Source organism: Taeniopygia guttata, chromosome 8, assembly GCF_048771995.1.
Source record: "Taeniopygia guttata chromosome 8, bTaeGut7.mat, whole genome shotgun sequence".
In the NCBI taxonomy this organism is placed as follows: domain Eukaryota; kingdom Metazoa; phylum Chordata; class Aves; order Passeriformes; family Estrildidae; genus Taeniopygia; species Taeniopygia guttata.
The window spans coordinates 26,325,648-26,351,050 of record NC_133033.1 but is presented as its reverse complement, the minus strand read 5'-3'; the positions used below and the strand labels follow the sequence as shown (position 1 = coordinate 26,351,050).

The window sequence follows — 25,403 nt, the reverse complement described above, 5'->3', positions numbered from 1 at the left end:
CAAATGATTGCCATCCTTCTGCAAGGCCTCAGCTTACTGAGAAACACTAACACCAACTCTGAACTTCTGAGAAGTAATTCTACCATTTTCTGAAAAACTTTGTGTCTGTTTTCCCAGTCTGCCCAGTCCCAGCTCACCTGACTGATTTTCCTACACCACACTCCCTTCTCCCCATTAAAGTCACAGTGGTTGTTTGTTAAACAGGAGTTACTTTAACCAGAAAATTAGGGCAAACACATCTCCTGTTAAATTCTGCACTGCACACACTCCCGAGAGCTGAGAGGATTAATTCTGCCAGGTGCTCTGTTTCCCTGGAGCCTCGAGCTGTGAGTATGGACAGAGCATGGAGGCAGGCACTGAGCTCTACTCAAGTTATGCATTGTACCACTGAGGTGTGCTCTTTAAACACAGCTAGAATTTGCAGAGTATTTAAACAGAAAGCAGGCAAGAAGCAGCAGTTTTCCCAAAGATTCCCCAAAATCTGCTCTGTGAAAATCAAGTTTAAGTGGTGTCCTCAAGTGAAATCTCCAGTCTAAAATCTAAAACTCGTTTCATTCCTTATCACCACTGTCAGTCCTGAAGTTTATTTTTAGGTACTTTGTCACATAAATGTTCTGCAACAGAAAAAGTTCTCATCTTTCCTGATTTCCTACTGTTCTGAAGAGGAGATAAAGAGTTGGAACAAAAACTGGCAGACCTGTTAAAATGAGGCAGTGAGCTTTTAATGATTTTCCTTTTTATCTGACAGCTCAGATCATCTCTCATTTCAGTGGGGAATGAAGAAAATGCTCTTCAGCTTTCTACCCTCTCACTTGAGGACAGACCCTTCCCAGCCATATTCAATAACCCCATTCTTCAAACTTCTTGCTTTCACATTAGAATAAGGGCAGAAGTATCCAGCACCTCTGGTAAAAGTTATTCTAGTAATACAAAACTGCCACATTATTACTTTCAACACAGATTATTACTTTTATTCCCAATGAAATTACAAGTTTATAAGCAGATTAATTAGGCTTTAACAATATTTCTTGAAAACCCACAGACTGGAGGAAACAGTTTATTAATCATAAACTCGAAGGTCCAGTCAGACCCAAACATATCTGTCACAGCCACAGTTATTTAAGGAAACTCTGCAAGGATGAAGGAGAAGTTACTGCCTGGAAATCTCCCCAGCAGTTGTGTCTGATCTCAGTACTGGCAAGTAGGTATAAACCCTTCAGTGTCATCAGTAAATTTATAAATAATTCCATGTTGAAGACTGGATATGGCTGTTCTAGCAGAAAGCAATGCTTCCCAAATCCTTCTTTGAACCAATGAGCACATGAAAGAATGAGGGAGTCACTAAGATTACCAGGATTTTTATAAACCCTTCACCAAGATCCCAAAGGCTTTTCAGGGAACTGAGCTGCTACAGAATATCCCCTTACTCACTCAAATAATTGATGAAAGAAGAGAAAGCCAAAGGTAGGAATGAAGTCAGTTCTAACCCAGAGAGTGAAGGTGGGGTCCCTCACAGAACCCTGCAGAAAGACGTGCTGCAAATATTCACAAACCTTATAGAACACATGAAAATAGCACAGTAAGAAAGGCTGCTGATGAGACAAAGCTGTTTGGAGCAGGGAATTAAAAAGTGACTGTAAAGCTGCTGTGCAGAACATGTTCTATCAAGAAAAAGTGGCTGGGTGACAGAGGTCATTAAACTCCAGGTAAACACAAAATGCTTCACAGGAAGAGCAGCCCTCAACTTGGTGGACACAGAGAGGTCTCTGATCAAAGATCACAGAACCCCAGAATGGTTTGGGTTGGAAAGGACCCTAAAGCTCATCCAATTTCACCCTCCTGCCATGGGCAGGACAGCCAGCTTCCACTAGCCCAGCTTGCTCCAAGCCCCATCCAGCCTGGCCTTGGACACTTCCAGGGATGCAAGGATGGGGCAGCCACAGCTTCTCTGGGCAACCTCTGCCAGGGCCTCACAGCCCTTACAGGAAAAGCATTTCCTCCCAAAATCCCACCTAACCCTGCCCTCTGGCAGTGGGAAGCCATTCCCTGTGTCCTGTCACTCCAGGTCCTTTTCCAAAGTGCCTCTTCAGCTCTTTTGGAGCCCCTTTAGGCGCTGGAAGGGGCTCTAAGGCCTCCCTGCAGCCTTCTCTTCTTGCCTTTTTAAAAATGGGGGTTATGTTTTCCCATTTTCACTCAATGGGAACTTCACAGGATGCCCATGACTAAAATACAATGGGCAGTGGCTTAGCAACTTCATCTGCCAGTTCCCTCAGAGCCACAGATGCATCTCATCAGGTTCTGTGGCCTTTCAGGCTCCTTGGATCATCTCAAACCTGACATTCTCCTCCCCTGGGCAGTTTTTCATCCTCTCTGTCCCTGCCTTTGCCTCCTGTGGCCTTGGCAGTGATGTTGGAGCACTTGCCAGTGAAAACAGACAAAAAAGTCATCAACCTTGTCCATGTCCTGAGTTAAGCAGGTTTGCCTTTACCTTCTGGACAGGAAGGAAGATTTTCTCCCACACTATCTCTTAGTTTTATCACAGATGTACCCACAGAATATTTTCTTGTCACCCTTCACATCCACGACCAGATTTAATTCTATCATGGCTTTAGATCAAACCTGATCCCTGTCTGCTTGGACAATTTCTCTGTATTCCTACCAGACTAGCTGCCCTTGTTTGCACCCTCTGGAGGCTTCCTTTTGTGTTTGAGTTTGTCCAGGAGCACCCTGTTCATCCATACACACCTCCTGGCATTTTCCCCTGACTTTCTCTTTGTCAGGGATGCACCACTTCTGAGTTCTAAGATCCTTCAAGAAAAAAGAACTAACAGCAACAGCAACTTTCTCTGCAGGAGCAGTAGAGGCCTTGAGTGTGGTAGATAGGGACAGGCGAACGGAAGACCACGGGATGTGACGGAAAGAGAGAGACCCTTCCCCCTCCCCCTGCCCCACGCTATCCATTAACCCCAGGAGCATGTGACCACACCTGCTCCAGTAACTTTCCACTCCCGACTAACCCCTGAGACCCCACAACCCCCCTCTGACGTAGCAAAGACCCCCAAGACTATTTAAACCCACGAGATGAGATAATAAAGGCTTTTCGACCGTCTGCCACATTGGTGTAAGCGTGCGTTGATTAGCCCGAGTAGCCTGGGCGAGACCAGGCTGCCGTGCTGCCACCTGAACCAGGTCGCCAGTTGCCCTTTGTGAGGCAACATATTTGGTGCCGAAACCCGGGAAAAGGGGAAAAATTCGCCCGGCTGACGGGATATGCCTGGACAGGAGCAGCGGCCGGAGCGGTCAGACTGTATCTTGGCGCAGGGAGACGTCCCGGGACCCGCGAGCGTCATGGACAGCGTCGCATGGGTCGTAAGTGTGATTTGTGAGCAATGGAGTATCGAATTTAAGCTCAAGGACTTTTATCTTGCTATAGCGAGGCTGCTTGAGCTTGGGGCAACCGAATGCTCAGTGGATGCCACGCATCCGGGAATATGGGAACAGTGTACAGCCACGCTGGCCGGGGAAACGAAATCCTCAGGCAGTGGCGAGAGCCCTAAGGCACGGGGCAAAGTAGAAAAAGCCCCGCGCAGGGCAATAGAAAAGCAGGAGACGTGGAGTGCAGCGCATATGTGTTTATTAGTTAGACCCGGGCTCGGGGCGGGGACGGAAGCGCAGACCGTCCCTGAAGACGGTCCGCCCGGGAACGGAGACCCGGGGGGGCTCAGCGCATCGCCCCCTTCCTCAGATCAGAGCCCAACCCCCGCCGCGGAAGCTCCCCGAAACACCCCCGCCGCAAAAACCCCCCGAAACACCCCCGCCGCGGAAATTCCCCGAGAAACCGCAGCTTCCCCGCCCGTCCCGCCGCCGCCGCCGGTCAGCGACCCGTTGTCAGAGGCGCAGCAGCGCGCGGAGTGCTTCTGGCAGGAGCTGGCAGGAGAAGCCAGAGTCGCGGAAGCCGCGGCTCGGGCGGAGACGCTAACTGCCCGGCCACGTTGCCGCTTTGAAAATGGCGCCGGACACCGTAGAGGGGGGCGGGGCGCGAGTAGTCTCGGCGCGAAAACTCGAGAGCCGCGCGATTTCAGGGGCGCGCGTGCGCGGGAGAAAGAGGCGGAGAGCGGCAGAGAGCACGGAGCCAATCGGCAGCCGCGCCTGAAGCTGCCACCATTTCAGGGGGAAACCACCCCCCGCGGGAGGCGCGGCGAGCCGGGGGGGCGGGAGCGGCACCACCCCTGCGGGGAGGAGCGAGCTCGGAGCCGAACAAAAAGGCACCGAGCCCCGGAAGTGCGCTGGCATTTGACTTCCGGCGCGGAGCCCGGCAGCAGCTCTGCCGGCTCGGAGGGGCCGGCGGGAGCCGCCCAGGACTCCGAAACGGAAGAAACGGAACCAGCGCAGTTTAAAACAAAACCAAGTAAAGTTCTAAGCCGCACCGAAAAGCGGTCACAATACGAACCAACCCAGTTTTACCAGCTGGGGAAAAATACCCCTTGGGGCTGCAGGAGGAAAGGGCATCTCGCTAAGGAATGCGGGTCCCAGCCCCCGGAGATACGGGACGGGGGGGGGGGAGCGCGCGGGCCGAACTCAGCCTCCTCCCACCGCAAATAACAGCGCCTGTGCCGCAGGGTCAGCAGGGAACGCCCCAGAGCGGAACCCCTGGGTAGCCCTAGCCATGAAAGTGGGGAGAAAGCCCCCGAAGGTGTGGGGGACGTGCCGCCTCTGTGGCAGTCGGGACCCCCACGTGGTGAGACTCCAGCTTTGGGCAGACACAAGAGCAGACTGCCCGATGTTTCCGCAAGCCCTGTGGCCCCGACGCTGGCAATGCAAAGCCCGCCGCGGCACCTTCACCCCAAACACGCCCGAGGGGATCCTACTGAAGCTGCAGGAGGAAAGGGCCACTGACACACAATCACTGCTGCCAATCAAACCTGATCCTCAAAACAAAAACTAATAAGAAGCTGTGAGTTTCTGTTTGCAGGACATGCTCATAGACCATCCCCGTGATGCGTACAGCCCTGCTCCAGAGAGAGATGACAGACCACCAAACCGCCAGAAAACACCTGAGAATCCCACAGCGGTGAGACCCAGACATGCACAGTGTCTTTATGCAATTTTGCTATTGAGGCTTGTGCCTGGAGGACAAGCTGACCCAGGCCACTACCCTCATCAGCCATTTAAGTAAATCGTGCAACATCTTTCAAGTGACAAGGTGTACAAAGAGATCACCACAGTAAACACCCCATCCTTCGTGTTCCACATAGCCAACCTGTTTAGAAGCTACCTTACTAACCCTAAACGAAACCAAACCGAACCTGACTAACCCCTATTAGTTTTACTATAATGTTAAACCCCCTTTTCTACGAAGGCATTGCTTTAGACACCCCCTTCAGTTACTCCACAGCCAGTGCCCCCCACCAGTGCAAGTGGGACACTCCCCGCAGAGGACCAATAAGTGAGTAGTCCCATCCGCATCTGGGATATAGGTTTGCCAGAGATCCAAAGTGAATCCTCATATGTTCCTTGCCAAATTTAACGACTCTATCGATTTCTGTGTCCAAGTTCTGACTGTTCTAGGGTCCTGTATCACTCGGACGAAGAGATATACCACCTTCCCGAGAAACCTGATAACCATCGCGATGCTGCTCGGCCTGGGAGCAGCTGGCACAGCCACGGCTGTCTCAGCCATCGCAACCCAGCAGCATGGACTCTCTCAGCTGCAAATAACCATCGACGAGGATCTACAGAGGATCAAGAAATCCATCTCCTATCTACCTCTTGTTCATGCAGCAAAGAGGACTGTGTGCAGCCTTGAAAGAGGAATGCTGCTTTTATGCAGATCATACGGGAGTCGTTAAAGACTCCATGGCAGAACTCCGAGACAGACTGGCTCAGAGAAAGAGAGACAGGGAAACCCAATAGAGCTGGTTTGAATCCTGGTTCAATCAATCACCTTGGCTCACCACTTTAATTTCCGCTCTGGTAGGTCCACTGGCAATACTGCTTTTAGCTATTACCATAGGACCATGCCTGCTGAACAAACTAGTCTCATTTGTTCAGGCCCGTCTAGAAAAGGCAAACATTTTGTTCATAGGCCACCAACAAATGCTGTAAACCAAAAACTGCGAATACAGTCAGTCGCTAAAGCCTTCAAGACCCGCCTTGAAAAAAATGACTCAGGTTTACCAAACCACCCTTTCCTTAACAAGTCACAAGCTTGTACCTCACTCCAGTGCCTATATCTACGACTACCTCATTTTATATATGATAAGGGGAGGGGAGATGTGGTAGATAGGGACAGGCGAAGCGGAAGACCACGGGATGTGACGGAAAGAGAGAGACCCTTCCCCCTCCCCCTGCCCCACGCTATCCATTAACCCCAGGAGCATGTGACCACACCTGCTCCAGTAACTTTCCACTCCCGACTAACCCCTGAGACCCCACAACCCCCCTCTGACGTAGCAAAGACCCCCAAGACTATTTAAACCCACGAGATGAGATAATAAAGGCTTTTTGACCGTCTGCCACATTGGTGTAAGCGTGCGTTGATTAGCCCGAGTAGCCTGGGCGAGACCGGGATGCCGTGCTGCCACCTGAACCAGGTCGCCAGTTGCCCTTTGTGAGGCAACACTTGAGAATAAGGAGAGCCCCCAGATATAGAAAACATGCAGAATTATTCACATTTCCTACAGAAAGGAAACAACCTAGGAAGGTCTGAGATCTGTGCCCCTCTGAAGCTGCCTGCTGGACAGATAATTCTTCTAAGTTGCTTCCAGTTCAGACAGATTCACTCCTTCATTTGTTCTTTATTAAACAAACTAGACTGAGCTACACTGTAATGAAAAAGAATTTTTCCTTTCAAAGAATGTTCCCAAATTCTTTCATCATCCTCACAAAACTTTACAGATTCTTTCAAATGTAGAATAGATGTCCTTAAATCTGGACACTGTAACTAAAAGCAGCTGCAAAACACTGAGTTGCTCAAGTCAAACTGTTTCTACAGGAGGTTCATCCATCTCCACATCCTTCACACCTTATTGTTTACCATCCCCTTTTTCTCTGTGTCACCAAGACATATTCATGAGAATGGGACTTTCTGGTTTCTTCCAGGTGACTTACCAGAGTACATGGAATGAAGAAGAGATATTCATAATGCTTTGACTGAAATCCATTTATTCAGTGCTTGTTTAGGAGCCTGCTGACCAGTCTTTAACTCCTTAATGTGTATCTTGTTCATGCTCTAACTTGTCCAGCATTTCTACATTTTGATCTTGGCAGGCTACAGGAGCTACAGAATTCCAATCAAAAGACCTTCACCAATGGAACCTGTACTTCTGGCTTTTTGTGTTAGCTTTTCATGATCTATTTTCAGTAAACTCACAGGCTTTCACTATAACACGTCTCACATTTAATTCTTGAAAAACTGAATTACTCCATCATTGTTCACTTAACTGGTATCAAAGTGACAACCCCACAATTACCTGGATTTTTATTCTTTTCATAGATTGGCACAGGAAATGTTTCCTGTAGCCCTCTAGAGCCCTCCAAAATTAGGAAGAAATCACTACCATTGGTTGAAAGTTCTCTTTATTCCCCGATTTTGTACTTCTTTTAAAATGTGAATTGCTCACAATACTGAATCCCAGTACCTAAGCAGCTGTATTTAATAGTCATCAATTTCATTAAATATGTATCACCACAGAATTTATCTGGGGAACAGGAAAATGTGTCATTATACCCCAAAGGCTGAACACTTTTTTCTGCTTGCTATGACAACTCCATCATTTCTAGCAATCAGCAAGAGGTGGAAACAGCAACAAGGAAGAGGAAAGGAAAGGGAAATGGCTTTGTCTAAGGCAAGAATTCATTCTACATAAACAGAATTAATTCTATGTTATATAATATTCTACAAAATATTCTACATGAAAATCATGAATTTTAGGAAAAAAAAAGTGAAACAAAAACTGGCTGCCAAAACCACAGCAAAATCTACAACTGCCAGGCAGAAAAGTCCCTGCTTGGCTGCAATATTTTACCTTCTGGATCTCTCTCAAACAACAGAAGTCTGTCTGTACAAGATGGACAAATCTACTGACTTAGTACCTCAACTTTCCCATGTGCAAATTGGAAAATTTAAAGAGTTTTTTCTTATTGGAAGTGATCTGGAAGCTCTGAGTGAAAAGCTCTGCTCACACACTGCTTGTGGAATGCTCAGCAAACTTGTCCTCCAGGTAATTATCTACAGAAATTCTTGTTTAACCTCACAGCAGAGCTTGCTCTGAGGGTTTGTTTCTCCTCCTCTGCAAATCTCTCCACTCAGAGCAAAAGAGGAGCTCCTACACCACTTCCTCTGAAGAGGAGGTGGAGGCTCAAGCCAGCCTGAGCCTCTTCTCATCTGCATCTTAGGAGGTACCAAATTCAAAACTGTAAAAGATAATGCAGAAAAAAAAAGGTAACGCAGTCTCCACATGCAATCTATACAAAGTTTTAAAATCTTAATGATTAACAACTTGGACCAGAATAGGGTTACCAGGGCAAAATAAAGTCACACAAAATAGGGAAAAGGCTTTAAAATTCAGAGTACTGACTGTACCTTACAGATTTTGTACAGTGATTCCTGACCATCTCCTTCTGTATCCTTAAAATAATCATGTGCTGGATAGGTACGATGGATATCTCGTTTGATGACGCTCTCCTGAGCAGAATCCTTTAAAAAAAAAAAAAAAAGAGAAAAATCCTGACACATTAACCCATTAACAGTATAATTAAATGTAACATAATAGAAAATTCAACATGCACTCAACATGGATACATTAGATAGCTGCTTTACTGACTTCTCCAAAATTGCTTTGAGAAGAAAATGAAAATCCTTTGTAGTTTCTTATGCAGCATAGTTTGACAGTTGAACAAGAGCAACATAGCATGTTTTCTGTCCTGAAGGCTTAAGGTTCAGCTTTAGAATTCTGAGGAAATTACCAGTTGTTTAATTGTTGTTTTTTACCACAGATCATATACTAACTGTATTGCTCCAGCAGTAAAAAAAAGCAAAACAAAAAGATTAGGCTGTCTCATAAGGTTAAAGCTACTGATTTGAAATGCTGTATGAATGAATCTACCATAAAAAGTGTTAATTAAAAATTCAAAAAGGATTTCTATAAAACGATGGGAATCACTGCAGACAGACCTAAAGAATACCATTGTGTGGATGAGGAAGTTGTACAAAATGTCAGAGCAGGAACAGGTTCCAGTGACCTGTACCTTTAGGTTGGCAAATATCAAATGGTGCTTTTCTCCATTACCTTTGTAATCCTAAAGGAAAAACCAACAAAACCTTCACCTGTAACTTGGAATATAAATCCCTTACAAATAACTTTAATCTTGAAAACAGAGTATTTTTGTTATACAAAAGCTTCTAAGCTCTCAGATTGTGTCTTGTTAACCAGGATTCTCCATAAAAATGCTTATTTACACCTGCTGGAGTCAGCAACCAGGTAATCTCCCAAATTTCAGTGGTTTTCTAATTCCATCAAGTCTCCACAGTGAGCCTGTGGCACACAGTCATGCAGCTGCCAGGTGGGCTTAGCCAGAAGTCTGCAGCAATTCCCAGCTCCAGTTCCCTTTTGGATCCCTCTTTAGCCAAAACACCCCAGGGAGTCACTCCAGGGGAGATGATCCTACCCCAGCCACTGCTGCATTTCTCCATTCCCTTCAATGGCAGCTAAGGAAATGGCTGCAAGAAGCTAAAACATCACTTTGTGTTGTCTCCCTAAAGCTGATGGCTTCTCTGAATCTTGGCTATCATTAATTTTAGTTTATCCAATTACAATAGTCTCATGTTCAGTGATCTCAGCTGTGGCTTTCCATTTTTTTGACATTAATACCTCTGTATCAGACAGCAACAGGATCTGTATTTTGTGAAGCCACGGAACCCCAGAATGGTTTGGGTTGGAAAGGACCCTAAAGCTCATCCAATTTCACCCTCCTGCCATGGGCAGGGACATTTTCCACTGGCCAGCTTGCTCCAAGCCCCATCCAGCCTGGCCTTGGACACTTCCAGGGATGCAGGGATGGGGCAGCCAAAGCTTCTCCGGGCAACCTCTGCCAGGGCCCTCACAGGAAAAGCATTTCCTCCCAAAATCCCACCTAACCCTGCCCTCTGGCAGTGGGAAGCCATTCCCTGTGTCCTGTCACTCCAGGTCCTTTTCCAAAGTGCCTCTTCAGCTCTTTTGGAGCCCCTTCAGGCACTGGAAGGGGCTCTAAGTCTCCCTGGATCCTAAGGCTGAATACCCCTGGCTTTCTCTCCATCCTTTCCTCACAGGAGAGGTGTTCCAGGCCTCTAAAATTCCAGACACATTTTTATATGCTGTGAAAGGAAAGGTTTCAAAGAAAAGTGATGTTTTCATTATGCCAACTGGTACCACTGGAGAAAATAAACACATTTTTATGCTTTCGCTGTGTTATCATAATTATTCTCAGGACATCTAAGCACTGTGCAGCCATCAGCAACCAAAATTAACCATACTGCCTAAATAACAAACAAACACAGACTAATAACAAAACATGATAACAAGCAGTTCTCTAATCAGACTTCTTTAATGATTCTTTTCATTTACATGGCTTCCAAATACCAGAGAGGCTGGAGAACTGCAGTCTGCCTCCCAGATCCATCTGACCATGCAGTTAAATTTTGAGAAAATTAAATGCTGAAACAGCATGTAAGATCTATCAGCAAAGTTTCAGAATCTATTACAGAAATCTCTTATACACCTTTTTCAGCATGAACCTGAGAAGATCCAGGGGAACTTTCAGGAAAATCACCACATCCAGCACACACAAGGTTTCCCAGTCAAGATGAGACATCGTGCTTGACTGCCCAGTATTTCTCTTGTCTTGACTGGGGAAGCCAAAGTGTAACTGAGCACACAGAAGTTGGCAAGGAGAATGCCCAAGTTAGGGCTAAAAATATTTGTATAAAGGCCTAAATGCATAATAACTTATTATTGAGTTAAAAGGAGCCTGAAGCAGTCTTCATTCAGCCCTATTAATGAAAGCTGCATCTAAAAAACCTGGAGGAAAATAATTAAATGGGCCCAAAATAAGATTTACATGCAAAGACTGGACAACTAATTTCTTCTCAAAATACAACCTCTCTTTTTAAATACAATAAACCCATAGAGGAAGAAAACAAGTAATTAGTCTAGAGAGAAGATCAGTTTAGAATTACATCTTAAAATATATCAAAAATACTTTAGTTAAGTTTCCATCTTTTTCCAGGTAGAGTTTGTAGATAGCACTGCTCTCAAGTACCAAAGCACATGAGCTCATAGACACCTTAATTTAGGTTTTCAGACTATTTTTCTTCTTCTGAAAGTCATGATTAGTTAGTTTATCAGGGAAAAAAGCTAAGGTGAGATGGCTATCAAGGCATTCAGGGCTCTAATGGTCTTACTTCTAAAATTCCTGCCAACTCAGAGAAAATATTCTACTGAGGAAAAGAATTCTCTTCATATGTCAATGCTCTGACAGCTGCCATGCTACTGAACAAGCTCTGCCTCGAGTTGTCTCTTCTAGAACAGCTGAATTTCTGCAGTGGAGAAATGCTGACTCCTTGACACTCCTGCCATTTCCAGCTATCAAGAAGCTGCTGAATTTGGGCACTTGATGCCAGAAGGCAGATCAACAGAGAAATAAAACAAAGAGAACAGAAAACTGTTTATGTTGAATAAATGTTCAAAGAAAATTAGGGATGCATAAGCAATCACAATAAAGAAATACAGGGCAATCTTTATGCATTCATTTCAGGAATTTTTAAATTAAGAATATCTCACTCACACTCCAAAAAGAACCTCTACTCATTTGTTGTCACAAGTGGAGCCACTCTGATGATGAATTACAATTAGGGAGCAGAAGAGACTCCTGGAGGTAGAGCCTTGTTTATTTTGTTCCAAAACTGAAGAATAAGCATTTTATCAGCCAGAAAAAAAATATTAAGAAAGAAAAATCTCTTGGGGCATAACATCTCAATGCTGTGTTGAGACTCAACACTTGCCCCACTTTTGCCCAAAATTACTTTCATTAAAACAGGTACATCCCTAATGAAAAAAATGCCAAAAGCACTTGGCTGAGTTTTCTTTACTGTGCTGCCTGCATTCCAACTTCTGACTCAGTATGGAGAGATGAAGAGTTGCAGTTGCAATTAAAGGAATTCAAGAGTTTAATGTGACTACTGAATAAATAATAAACTGGATAACAGGTGTCTCAAAGCTGGCATTCAAACTGGGCAGCACTTCTGACCTCAATCTCCTTGTGCTCCATTTCCCTGGTTAATAATAATTCCCCATCTCAGTGGGGTGTTATGAAAATCAACTAACATCTGAAGCACTGAAATACTGTAGTGATGAGTCCTGCAGCAATGCCAAATAGGAGAATAATAACTCCAGCCTCAAATCCTGATCTGAGTGGTGTCTAGTAAGGCACAGGGTTACACAAAGCAAAAACAGCAAGGGGAAAGAAAAAGAAAAAATAAAGCAGCTCATTAGATATGCATGATTCCTTGTGTGCACAAACAGGCAGAGATCCCAGCAACAAAACAACCCCAAACAAAAGAAGTACGTGGGATCAAGAATGTACATGAGCATGCAATTTTCATGCTGCACTTCACTTCCAAAGGCTTATCTCTGACCTTAAACTCATAAGTTGGGTTTTATCACATGTGTTTACATATAGAAATATGATTTACATTTTCTAGTGGAAGGTATCACTACCCATGGCAGGGGGCTGGAAGGAGATGAGATTTAAAGTCCCTTCCAACACAAACCAGTGCTGGAGACTCAGTTCAAGCTCATCTGCTTGGCCCATGTTAAAGGTCTGCATCTCTGGGGAGGCTGAAAGTGCTGATTTAGCAGCACGTTGTCCTGCCTGTGCTTCACCTCCTCACTAGCTAAAAAAAAGCTAGATCCAAAGTACCAAGGAAAGTAAGAAAAGGGGAAAAAAAAATCAAAACACGCTTTCAACATTTAAAATTACCATGCCCAGGAAATCTGGTGTCTTATGCTTCTTAAGGATTAGTTATTGAAACTTTTCCATATGTTGTATGGAAAGTAAAAATTCCTAGGCCAATGCAGACATTCACCACTTGTTTAGCCAGGATGTGAAACCCATCTGCTGATATCTGGAGTTGGAGGTACCCTTAATAAACTGCCTCTTAATCCTGAAAAGCCATAAATTTAAGCCCTGGCTTGCCAGCTGCATGTTACTGATGTTATGACATTATTTCAGTAGCCAAGCGTTTGCTGAAGGAACAGATTTTTCGTGTATTTTTTATTTTATTCCTTAAAGTTCTCTATGTTTTTTTATTTTATTCCTTAAAGTTCTCTATTCCCACGTGCCACACATGCACGTGGGAATATGAATAATAACTTTAATCCCTCTAAAACACAATCAAAAACAGGCAAAAAATACAGAATACACAAAAGTGATGAGGTCAATCAGCCTGGGTTTGAAATGATCTGCAAAACTAGTATGTAGCTCTGTTCTGTTATTACTGATGTCCTACCAAATTCCTGCTTTCAGTGAAATCTGACAGCACATTGTGCCAACACATCTTATACACATCATCAATCCCTTTCCTCTCCTTGTTTTCCATACATATTATAACTCTCCAAGTAGGATGTGTGATCCAAGAAAAGCCAAGGTTCCCTACTAATCAGTATTTGAAAAAAAAAATAAAAAATCAATAGCTCTTCCTTGTAAAGACATTGAATAAAATATGTCTGGCTTATGCTCAGTTCTTCTGTAGTATTTTTGTAACATATACCTTGTTGTTCAGCTCCTGTCTATAAATAGATTTTCTTTCAATCAGCATCAGCTTTTTTTTAACTGAGACTGTATAACACTCAGAGAGTACTAATTAACAGAGAAACAGAAACAAAAAAACCTCAGAGGATTATTCTTTAGAATATTTTTTTTAAACAGTTACACATCAATATGCTGAAAGACAACATAGTATTTAAGTTAGTTCAGTAAATACCCTGGTCAGGTGAACTTTGCAAATTCTGGCTCACTATCTGCTGTATTTATTGCACTTTGGACAAAACTGCTTTCCACAAGCAGAAGGAACAGAAGGCTTCCTGGTCACAGGGCCAGATCAATAATTTGTATCTCAGCAGCTGTGGCAGGTCACACCTGAAGATAAATTTAGTATCAAAGTCTCTCTTCCCTCATCATTTTGGATTACTAATATAGCTCTGCCCAAAGGAAGCAAACATCTTTTATCAAATTATGTCCCATTCTTCTCAAGCTGTGCTTGTGCAGGTAATGGCCGAATTTTGAGAATTCCCAAGATGGGATCCTCAGAAACAATCTACAACATGTCTCTTTTTAGGCCAGGTATGCAAATTTACCTATAATTTCTAAATAGACTGTTCTCTAGTTGTTAAAAAGCTGGTGGGATGGGACTCTGCTGCTTTTACACATATTACCAGTGGGACTGCACTAGCCAGGAGCTTGTTAGGAACTGTTGTATCACCCACATGACTGCCAAGGAACTGGGAAATGATGCTCACTTTGGAAGGCTGTCAAAGTATTTCACAGAATCACAGAGGATCATTAAGATTGGAAGATTCCTTTAAGAAAGATCATTGAGTCCAACTGAGAACTCAGCATTGCTGTCTTCACCACTAAATCACATCCCCAAGTGCCACATGCACACATTTCTTCAACGCCTTCAAGGATGGTGACTCCATCACTGCCCAGGGCAGTCTGCTGCAATGCCTAATCACCCTTTTCAGAGAAAAAAAATCTCTAATACCTAAATGAAACCTGCCCTGGCCCAACTTGAAGCCATTTTCTCTCGTCCTGGCAGACAGTTTCTTTCAACACTTAAATCAATGTTAAAACTACTTGGGAGCAGGATGATGAGGACATATTGACCACCTGTGCAGCATAAGGTTTTTATCCCTCTCAGAAGCTGCTGCTGATAATTTTTAGCTACAAGATGCTGGATGAGGCAGACCTGGATAACTGAGAATGACAATTTCACGCTTCTTAAAGACTGTAGAAGAAAAGGAAGTCTGAGAATAATACTAATACTTATGTCAATACTATTCTGTATGTAGCTTTAAAAAATAAAGTGAGGTGTGATGACTATCCTAAGAAGGGGAAGGAACTGTTGGAGCAAGTCCAGAGGATGCCACAAAGTTGATATGAGGACTAGAGCTTCTGCCCTATGGAGGAAGGCTGAGAAAACTGTGGCTGTGCAGCCTGGTGAAGGGAAGGTTGTGTGGAGACCTCAGAACACGTTCCAGTTTCTGAAAGAGCTACAAGGAAGCTGGAGAGGGACCCTACATCAGAAACTGAAGTGACAGGACAACGGGGAATGGCTTCACACTAACACAGAGCAGGGTTAGATGGACTATTGGGATGAAATTCCCTCCTGTGAAGGGTGGGAGGCCCTGGCACAGGGAGCCCAGAGAAGCTGTGTGTGCACTGTCCCTGGAAGTGTCCAAGGCCAGGCTGGAGCAACCTCGTCTAATGGAAGGTGTCCCTGCCCATGGCATGGGGGTGGAATGAGATGGTCTTTAAGGTCTCTTCCAATTCAATCCATTCTGGAATCCTATACTGTAGCAGTCACAGAGGTAAAAAACAGCTCAGCCCTTAGCAGGATTGAGTCATCAATCAGCAACAGAGGAGATGACATTTTTCTCTAAAAAAATCCCAACAAAATTAGATCAGACACAAAACAATTCTCCATAAACTCTGTTGTTCTGAAAAATAAAAGATAACCATGACCTTTACTATCTTTGTGGTTTGTTTTCCTTGTCCTCCCATTCTGTAAACACGCTCTCTCTCTCTCCCCTATGTTACTGATACATAACTTATTTTCCCTACTCTGCCATATCCTCTCTGAATGTTGTTGACAGAAGTAAAACACTGTTTGTGCTACTGGGCAATAGGTCAACTTCTGAATGTACCAGGCTCGTTTTTTTACTATTGGCATGGAATGAGATAAATTCAGAGTTACTCCTAAGGATTCAGCTTGGAAGCTCCCTGATCTCCCACAAGAGCTGGGGTGCTCTGTACACCACCTGATGGAATTTGGGTATGTCTTTTCCCCACAGGATGCACAGTTGGCACATCTGTGTGTAGATAACCACAGTATTTCCATTTCTATTTTACTGTGTTAGGGGCTTTATTTGGGTTATGTGATCTTTAGCAGGTATGGTATCAAACATCCTTTTGTTAAATGCTGAAGACAATTGTTTAAGCATTGGATTTTGTCTGAGATTTGATCTGGTTTTTAATGGCTAGCACTCCAACAAGGTTGGCTCTCTGGAGGACATGAGGATAGATCAGCCCAAGTAAATGCCACATTACCCAACTTATTCATGACCATTTCACCTTTTCCTCTGATACGTGTATAGACACTACTTTACAAACAAACAGTTTGTAAAACAGACAAACAGTGAAAAGGTAACCAACAGATTCATCCATGTCACAAGTAATTTTGCCCAAGTTCCTTCTGGTTTGCTGATTTTTAGATTAGGTTTCTGATTATGTCTCTTCTGGTAAAGCCACAAATGTATTTGTAAAGATCAGAAAAAATGTTCTTGTGATCAATCTGCAATTTGACATTCAAGTATTTCTGACTCTACCACCAACTCAGAGTAATCTCCAGAAGCAAGTGGAAAGGTTAAGGCCTGTTTCTAACAAGCAATGTTTAACTGCCCCAGTACCAGATGGTTGTGAAAATTCATGTGAAACTTCACAGCAAATGGAAGAAGTGGTGTATTTCAATCCTTGACTCCTACCTACCTATCCCAATTGATGGTACTCCAAAGATTACTATGATTTTTCACAAGTGCCTAGAAATTTTCACTACAAGAAGTATAAAACCCCAAAAATATAGTAATTCTTTAAAAAACCCAAATCTTTAAGAAGAAAACCCTGAGTCTTAGAAGGTAAGTTTCCTATAGCATTACTGACCAAACAGATGTCTATCTAGTCAGGGTTTCTTTCAAGACATTTTTACAAATTCTGAAATTAGGCCTATTTTTTCCATCAAAAGATAATGTGATCAATGTAACCAGTTCAAGTCTGGTTGTCCAGAGTTCCCTGACTTGTCCTTTACAAGGTGGGTCTAAGGAAGAATTCCAGTAAAACTCACAGCTATACCCTGCTAGCACACCCTCACCTTTGGCATCTGGTATTGCTTGCTGCTAGCAAAACATTAATAAAAGGAGAAAATGCTGCAAGTTTATCCAATTCAGTGACACTGATTTTAAGAAGGAAAAAATGCCTTGCAGCAGCATGCAGATAAAGAATGTCAATATATTGTCTTTTAAAAGCTCCTTAAGCTTGTAGTCATTGAAGTACACAGACTATTATTTCAAAAAGGAAACTCCTGTCCCTCATTTTCTTAAACAAAGGAGTTCTTCCAATAGTCCAGGTAGAAACACTTCAGCAAGAGCCAGGGCAAGCTGTAATGTTTACATACCAACTCAGCTACATCCCAGACCCACTCCCTGACAGCAGCTCTGTAATTCAGCAATCATTTGATTGCTGAAGGATGGGAGATGAAGGAAGTACGAGACACAATGCATTTAGTTCCCACTGATTCATAAAAGGAACAAATCCTGGACACCTCACTTTAATACTTGCTGGACACTTCACTTTAATACTTGCTGTCACAACATCACCTTCACCTTTTCTTTGGTGCAAAAAGAACTTCATTATTTGGAAGGACATTGTTTTTTCAATCACTCACCTTCCAGGACTAATAAGATCCCATTATAGAGCAATCTTCTCAATTCTCTTTATAAGAAATCCAAAAGCTGGTGGGTTTGTTGACTTGAGAGCCCTTTGCACCACTGAACACTGACATCAGCCCACCAGACCAAAGACTCTGGCTCTTTGGGAGCATAAAAGATCAAAATCACTTCTCAACAAGATCTGTAAGTCTTCACTCTAGACCGAGGAAACAGTAGATGGCAGAAGATGTAGGCCAGCCAGGCAGTTTGGAAAAAGGAGAGAAATACAAGCACATGGGGTTTGTACCTGCCTCAGTCAGAATGTGGAAATAATTACGAAGATGCCATTAATGCTGCACTAAAAGGAAAAGTTAGATAAGGCCAGCTATCAGTGCCCATAACACTTCATTCTATTTTATTCCTGTTTTTTATGCAAATTTACTTTAAAAACTCCCATTCATCTACAATTTCTGAATCCTTCAGAGTGTCTGAGACACTGAAGACAGCTGCTGAACCTGCATCCATTCAGGTGTCTGCTGAGCAACCAGCAGGCAGCGTGCACTGCGAGTGCATCCCCGCAGTTGGCTGCAGGATGAAACACGGGCATGCATAAGCAATTTAGAGATGCTGATACAAGGAGACTACAGATCACTCTCAACCCTTCCCTCAAGTCTTCTAGTTTCAAGGAGAGGGAATGCAGCACAGAGACACAACATATAGCTAAAAGCAGGTTTTAGCAGATGCTGCTTAGGCTTACAGTGAGTTGTATCAGAGCTTATTCCTAGAAGTCTTTAATACAACTTTAGATGAACTAATGAAGAAAAATACTGAAAGGACAAGCATCACAAATCTTTGACTGGGAAAGGACCTCTGGAGGTCATCTGGTCCAGCCTGCCTGGCAGGGCAGGGCTTGTTGCCCTGGACCATGTCCAAGCAGCTTTTGAACATCCCTAATGGTGAAGACTCCACACAATCCCCCTGGGCAACCTGTCCTTGCTCACCCCCCAGTAAAGGAGTTTCTCTGTATGCTCTGATGAGGCCTCCTGTGTGCCCAGTGAGGAGAGCCTGGCTCTGCCTTCTTTCTAACCTCCCTCCAGGTATCTACATCTATTGATAAGATCCCTTTTCTGCTCCAGGCTGAACAGTCCCAGCTTTCCCCGCAGCAGAGATGTTCCAGTACCTTTACCTCCTCACTGGCCCTTGCTAGACTCCTTGAATTTCTTGAGGTGCTACAAACTGCCATGCCCACCAGCTCATTCTGTGTCTAACTCCCAGGCAAACCAGCAATTTCAGGCTACAGAGATTTCTGGATCCAGCTTCCCCAAGTTCCCAAAGCCCTACTCTTCCCAGCAGAGAGAGCAGCACCACAGAGGACAAAAGAAGAGCCATGCTGGAGACCTCTGCATGTAAGTGGGACTTGTGGGGGCAATGTGTGAATCATCACAAGAAACTCTGGTTTTGCTTTTTTTTTTTTTTTTTTTAAATATTTATCCAGTTTATTCCTATTGTTGGAAAACTGGAATTCAGTTTCGATTGCCTCCTCAGATTCAGATCAATACTGCACTGACATCAGACAGTATTTATCTGGTCACACACGGGTCATAACCACAAAGACAGCACAGTACACAGAAATAATCCAAACTTAAATTTCAGATGTTACCAGTCTTCTATATACTGTTTTTTAGTGTATTTGAACATTTCTCAAGTGCTTCATACAAGGGTCACCATCAATTAAATGCAATTTTATGATCTGGGGGTTTTGCTTATTGTATTTTTAGGTCATTACATTTAGCAGAAGGAATATCCCTTCCCCATTTGTTAAATAAGGTTGTACACACCACCAGTTAAATCTCATGCACCAGCTTGTGCTGCAAAGTCTTCCAAAACTCACATGGAAAAAAAAAATATTCTCCAGGAAATTAAGCTGACTCAGCAACTTCCACATCACCATATCCCCTTCACCTTCAGGATCTTCCAAGATGTTACTGGCAGAAGGCAGAAGCAATAACAAAAAGGGCATCCTGCTATCAGGAATGGCAGGAAACTGGAAAGGCACAATGGGGACTCCTACATGGCTCAGCAGGGCTGGCTGGAGAGAAACTTCGGCCGCCTGAGGTCTTCTCCAAACTGCCAAGAGAAATGACTCCTTATAAATCAAGAGGGATCAAAGTAAACTACAGAGATGAGGTCGGGGGTTTTGATTGTGTTTTTCCTCCTCCTCTTTTTCCTCCTTTTGAATTTCTAGACAGAATGTTTCTTATGAAATTTTGTTACTGTATGCTATGTGTATTTGCCTGAAGCGAAGGAGAGGCTCCAATCTGTGCTCCAATCCCCTCAAGTGCTTCACAAATGTGATTGTGGCCAACAGCAAAGGGGAAAAATGTTCTGTGGGACTCTCGCTGTGCTGAGGAGTCAGTGGGCAATGAGCACCAAGCAGGGACTGAAAGACGGGACAGAGAAAAATCTGAGGTAGGAGAGAGGGAAACAGAATTAAAAAGAAAGAGATACAAATAAAGACAAGAAGAGGTAATGAAATGCAGAGGGCCAAGAAGAAATAAAACAAGACAAAAGATGGGAGATGAAGGAAATACCAGATAGACTGCATTTAGTTTCCATTGACTCATAAAAGGAATAAATCAAATATCTTCATTTAAATCCATAAAAATTTTATGTCTTACACTACGCAAGCTGTAGAACTTTATAAAATCTAGTTACAGCTAGAGAGGTAAAAAGGCTTTTACTTTTTGAGTATTACATATACTAGACTATCAAAGCTACCCTACTGGTTCAAGAATTCTTCAAATCCTACAATATGCAGATGTTAAAGCTGCTTATCTTTGTACTTATTTAAGTGAATATTGACTTTTTGGACACTTCTTACTTTTTGTAATTAACTATCACAGCTAGAAAGAACTGTTGAAGAGTACTCTCTGATCTGGACACTTACAGGTATTTCTATAATATTCTATTATTACAGATAACCAACACTGGATCATGTTTCCATCTCTCTTTCTAACAAGCTTTGCTGTATTTGCATACATTTCCCCATCATGTTTCTTAATAGTCTTTTTCAGATCTCACTTGGTTCCAAGGTGTAATTCCTTACCTGTGTGACCTTTGGTCCCTCACACTTCCTTACAGGGCTTTAATGGTGTATTTGTCACTTTTGCCACCATGGAAAACTGCTACCTCACAAAGGGAAGGAAATATTAATTGGAAGAATTATTTAAAAGTGTATAAATGCATACCAGGGAAAATTACAAATAAAGATAGCTTTCTACCACCTCTGAATACACATTTCTGTGACGTCACATTCATTTATACACCCATTTATATGTAACAACCACATTTCCATGAAAGCAGTATTTGTGAGTCACATGCAGTGTATATTTTTTGTATTTTCAGAGGCTGTTCTTTCTGTAAAAGTGAGTAGCCTTTCAGTATCTATGCATTTACAGACTAATATACTATATTAGTTTGGGTCACTTGACTTGTAAAAATGAGATCCACACAAGGTTTAGAACATTAAATATGAAAAGTTCAACTGAGAACATAAAAAGCAATTTATTGTGTTCTCTTCTATTATTTAGTACTGATTTAAAACAGTGAATGCCATACACTGTGGTAAGTCAGTTCATGACACCCCCTGTAGTGCAAGGTCCCAGCTAGAGTTTGGGATTAGGACTCAGAGTTGATGATCTTTGTGGGTCCCTTCCAAATCAGGTTATTTTAGGACAGGTTTGTAAGAGTGTGTACATTACCATTTTCAAGGAACACATAGCATGGCCAAAGGATTAAGTAAGACCCAAAGAACATCACATGATACTCAAATGTATTCAGTTCCTAATGGCAAAGTAAGGAGACAGCTACTTTACAGAAGTTATTTTTATTGTTGACATATGCAAGAAAATTAATAATAATAAAAAAATAACAACAAGCAGGAGAGCTGGCACCCTTTCCTTAAAATATGATGTGCATCTAAATGAAGATACAAATAACCCCATGTTAAAACCCTGTGAAATCAGGCTCTTCCTGTCACAGACTGTGGCAGAGTGGCCAAACCTCATCTTGGAAATGCCTTCACTTCAGGTCAGGAGGAAAAACCTGCCAAGGAGCTCAGTTCAGGGGAGGAAGAAATCTCTCCTCACTCAAGGGGTCTCATATTTAATACTGGCTGCATGTGCTGCTGGCAGTTGCTGAAACTTTAGTTCATGTGAAAGAAACAGTGAAAAGAAAAACTTCAAAACCCACCAAAAACTGTAGTAAGTCTTCATAAGGACTGCAACACAGCTATCCCACTAATCACTGTAATAAAACCTGATCTTTGGAGCAGATAAAGCTGCAGAGCCCATTGGGGTTGTCATTCATGTCACTGCCTTACACAGGGTGTAAAAATGCTTTTCAGGTACAAAGAGCATTTGAACAACACCCCTGATAACACGCCTTAACTTCTGGTCAGCCCTGAAGTATTTAGTTGGACTGGATGATTGTTGTAAGTCCCTTCCAACCAAACAACTTATTTCATTTTATTCTAAACTTTCAAAGAAACCATGCACTTCCACTAACTCCTGTGATCTTACAATTCCTGTGTGATCCCTTCAGCAGAGCACAGAGGCTCCCAAATCACAGCAAACTCTCTGAGGGCACACAGCCCATACAAACACAGAGCACGGTCACAAGGATATTTTTACCAACTTAGTGGGTCACAAACAGACCCCTGTTTAGGAAAAAATCAGACAAAATGAGCACATTTCTTTTTGGATATGCTAATTACTACAGGACAGTATTATGGTGAACATCTTTAATGTGCATTTTGGCATTGTAAACTTGCCCAAATTGTTTTATAACTATGACCCAAAAGGCAGATGTATCTTGTCTAAGGATCCATCTAAATGACTTTATTAAGATAATGAGTCTGGTTTTTGTAGGAACAAAACAAATGTTGATCAGGGCATTATCAGTGTTGAGTCCCAACAGCAGTTTCACCTTCTCAAGACCAAGAAAGAAAAATAAATTTACTGTTACAGAAAGTAGGTTACAGCTTTTCACTGAGAGATTAAGCAGAGGGAAAAGATTAATGTCCCATTATATAAATGTCTTACTAAGATAGAATATAAAATATGGAAAACGTCAAAACTAGATAAAACCAGATCTGAGTCTAAACACAAAATTGTATGAAGTTTTCCATAAAGTACCTGCAGCTTTTCTGCAATGGTTCAGTGAACATAAACACAGGTTTCTATTTATAGGAAAACCAAAAAATCTGTGTCCAGGAAACACCTCGAGTGTCTCAGCCTTCTGCTCTCCTACATGACAGTGCACATTTACCTAAGTTTTCTTTTAATAAAAAAAATATCTTATCACCAAAGATTCCAAAAGTATTTGACTTGATATGCAATTTCTAACAAATCTAACACAAAACTAGGATATTCTATTCATAATGAAAATTTAAATAAATTAATTACTATGTATGTCTCAGTGTAAGGTAGGAAAGGTAGGAAACTAATAATTTAACAGATAATTCTAGTTTTATAATTGAAGAGTTAATCTTCATTATTCTAACCCCATTCAATCTCCCAATGCAGTGTCTCAGTGGCTCAATCAGCAGTTAACAATATTAAAGTTCACAGCCTGTTATTTTCAGTTCAGCCTTGCTTTGTGTGATAGGAAAAAAGACAAAATATAGAAGTTCAGTCTCAAGACAGATTTTTAAATTATCTCTATAGTTTTCATGAAGCTAAATTTGCTGTTTCAAAGCAATTGGTAGAAAAATTACTTAAAAGTTCTGCCCAATCTGAGCAGCCGTGAAAGTAGCATATCAAAAAATGGGATATTAAAGTGATAAGAAACTTGAAAAAAAAAAAAAAAAAAAAAAAGGTGGGGAAGGTAAGGTTCCAGGTTTAAAATTCCAGGAATTTATAATTTCTAAAATACAATGATTGTAATTTTTAAGTTGCCTTATATTGCTTCATGTACTCTAGTGTTGAAAGAGCTTATCACAACTCAAAGTGGTGGGGAGAAAGATAACAATTCCCAGTTTCACCTGAAAGATGACTTAAAACTCAGTATAGAGCAGATGGAACCTCCACCTTTCCTCTGATAACACTCACAGAAAGTGCAGTTTCACTGTGTCCAGTAGACACCAACTCTGCATATTTCCCAGCTGACCTAGGGATGATCCCATCCTCCATGAAGCACATTTTAGGTTGGGTTATGAAGAGTTAAAACTCACTGCACCAACTGCCTATAATTCTCCGCCCCATCATACAATTAAGCAATCCATCTCATCTTGTGCTTGTATGTCCTTGAACACATACAACCAAAATGCTAATATCTAAATTACTAACTTAAAAGCATTTGTTATTCCATATGCAAATCATATCATTCCTATAATTCGTGGTCATCCAAGATATGTCACATATTGGAGCTTCACAGAAAAAAAAAAAAACATAATAAAACTTGAAACAAAATAGCTTTCGCTTTGGATTGTTTCTCCCTGTGCACTGTTCCAAGAAAACAATATAACACACTGCAAAAGGGCAATACATTAAATTGGCAGAGGGGTCTTTTATTTGTCTTTGAAATTATTCACAACAAACAAATTCTCCAAGAGCAGACCTCATCGATAATTGACAGGATGATAGGAGGAACCTTGCAAGACAAAACAGTGCTGGGAAGCCTCTGGGCAAGAACAAGGAAGAAAAATATGGAATAAATGCTCAGGAACTACACTGATGTACAACCTACATCACCACTCATCACTGGCCAGGTCTTTAGGGCTGGCACAAGTCTCTATCTTCACGAAATAATATGAAAGTGATGACTGACACAAAAATACTACATTCTAAGTACACTGAACACACCTTAAACACAGACCAAAGTGCATTACCAGGTGCAAAAGAAATGTATATTTCACACCTATTTTCCAGTGGATAACCTAGGAATAGCCAATGATGTTGCAGAGTTGTTTTTTGAGAGAACAAACATGTATTTCAAGAAGTCTGCAAAAAAATCCCCTCAAGCCACCAGCCTAGACCCTTAAGTATTTAACAGTTAATTTGTGGGCCAATAGCTCTTTATGCTTCGTTAAGCTTACTACTGATTTTCCAGCTGGCTCCCAGAGAGAAGAGACGAGCAGCTCTTAGCAGCAGGCTGCAATTACAGGCTGGCAAAATGTGAAGCTGCTCAGAGGTTCCCACCTATCACCTCAAAGAGAAAGGAAAAAGCCAAGAAAGAGATTTATTCCAGCTAAACAAAATAAAATTGTATCCAGGAGTTGTCTAAAATCCACATTTTAAGGGGTTTTAGAGAAAGCACCAAGGGATGACTGAAATCACTAAAATTATTTTACTGGTTTTACTGCCTGGGTTCTGTTGTTACTTTTTGTCAGTAAAACGACTGGAATTTTTCAAGACCTCAAGGAGTATCTGTAACATGAAAGTAATCTTTTGATTTCTAAGGATAAAACTGTCACTATGGAAAAGTGTACAACTCCAACCTTCATAGCCACTCACAAAAACTAAAATAAACAGCCTGCAGAATCATGTTTTATACTTCAGAATTAATTTTGTGAGGCCAAATGACAGCAATTTAACCCTACATAGAAAAAATGATCCTATTGGAAATTAAGGGGATTAAACCTACTGAGCATCACTTCAAGTCAAA

General features: G+C 42.3%; 1 protein-coding gene across 3 annotated transcripts in view; it reads right to left on the bottom strand.

Annotated features, from left to right (window-relative positions):
* The window catches only part of RABGAP1L (RAB GTPase activating protein 1 like), a 231,396-nt gene that overhangs the window by 98,423 nt on the left and 107,570 nt on the right, over positions 1–25,403 (bottom strand). For all 3 annotated transcript variants that reach the window (XM_072932817.1, XM_072932816.1, XM_072932818.1), the window contains one exon: positions 8,585–8,698. In XM_072932817.1, coding sequence (XP_072788918.1) covers positions 8,585–8,698 — 114 coding nt within the window. The remainder of the gene's footprint in view (positions 1–8,584; positions 8,699–25,403) is intronic.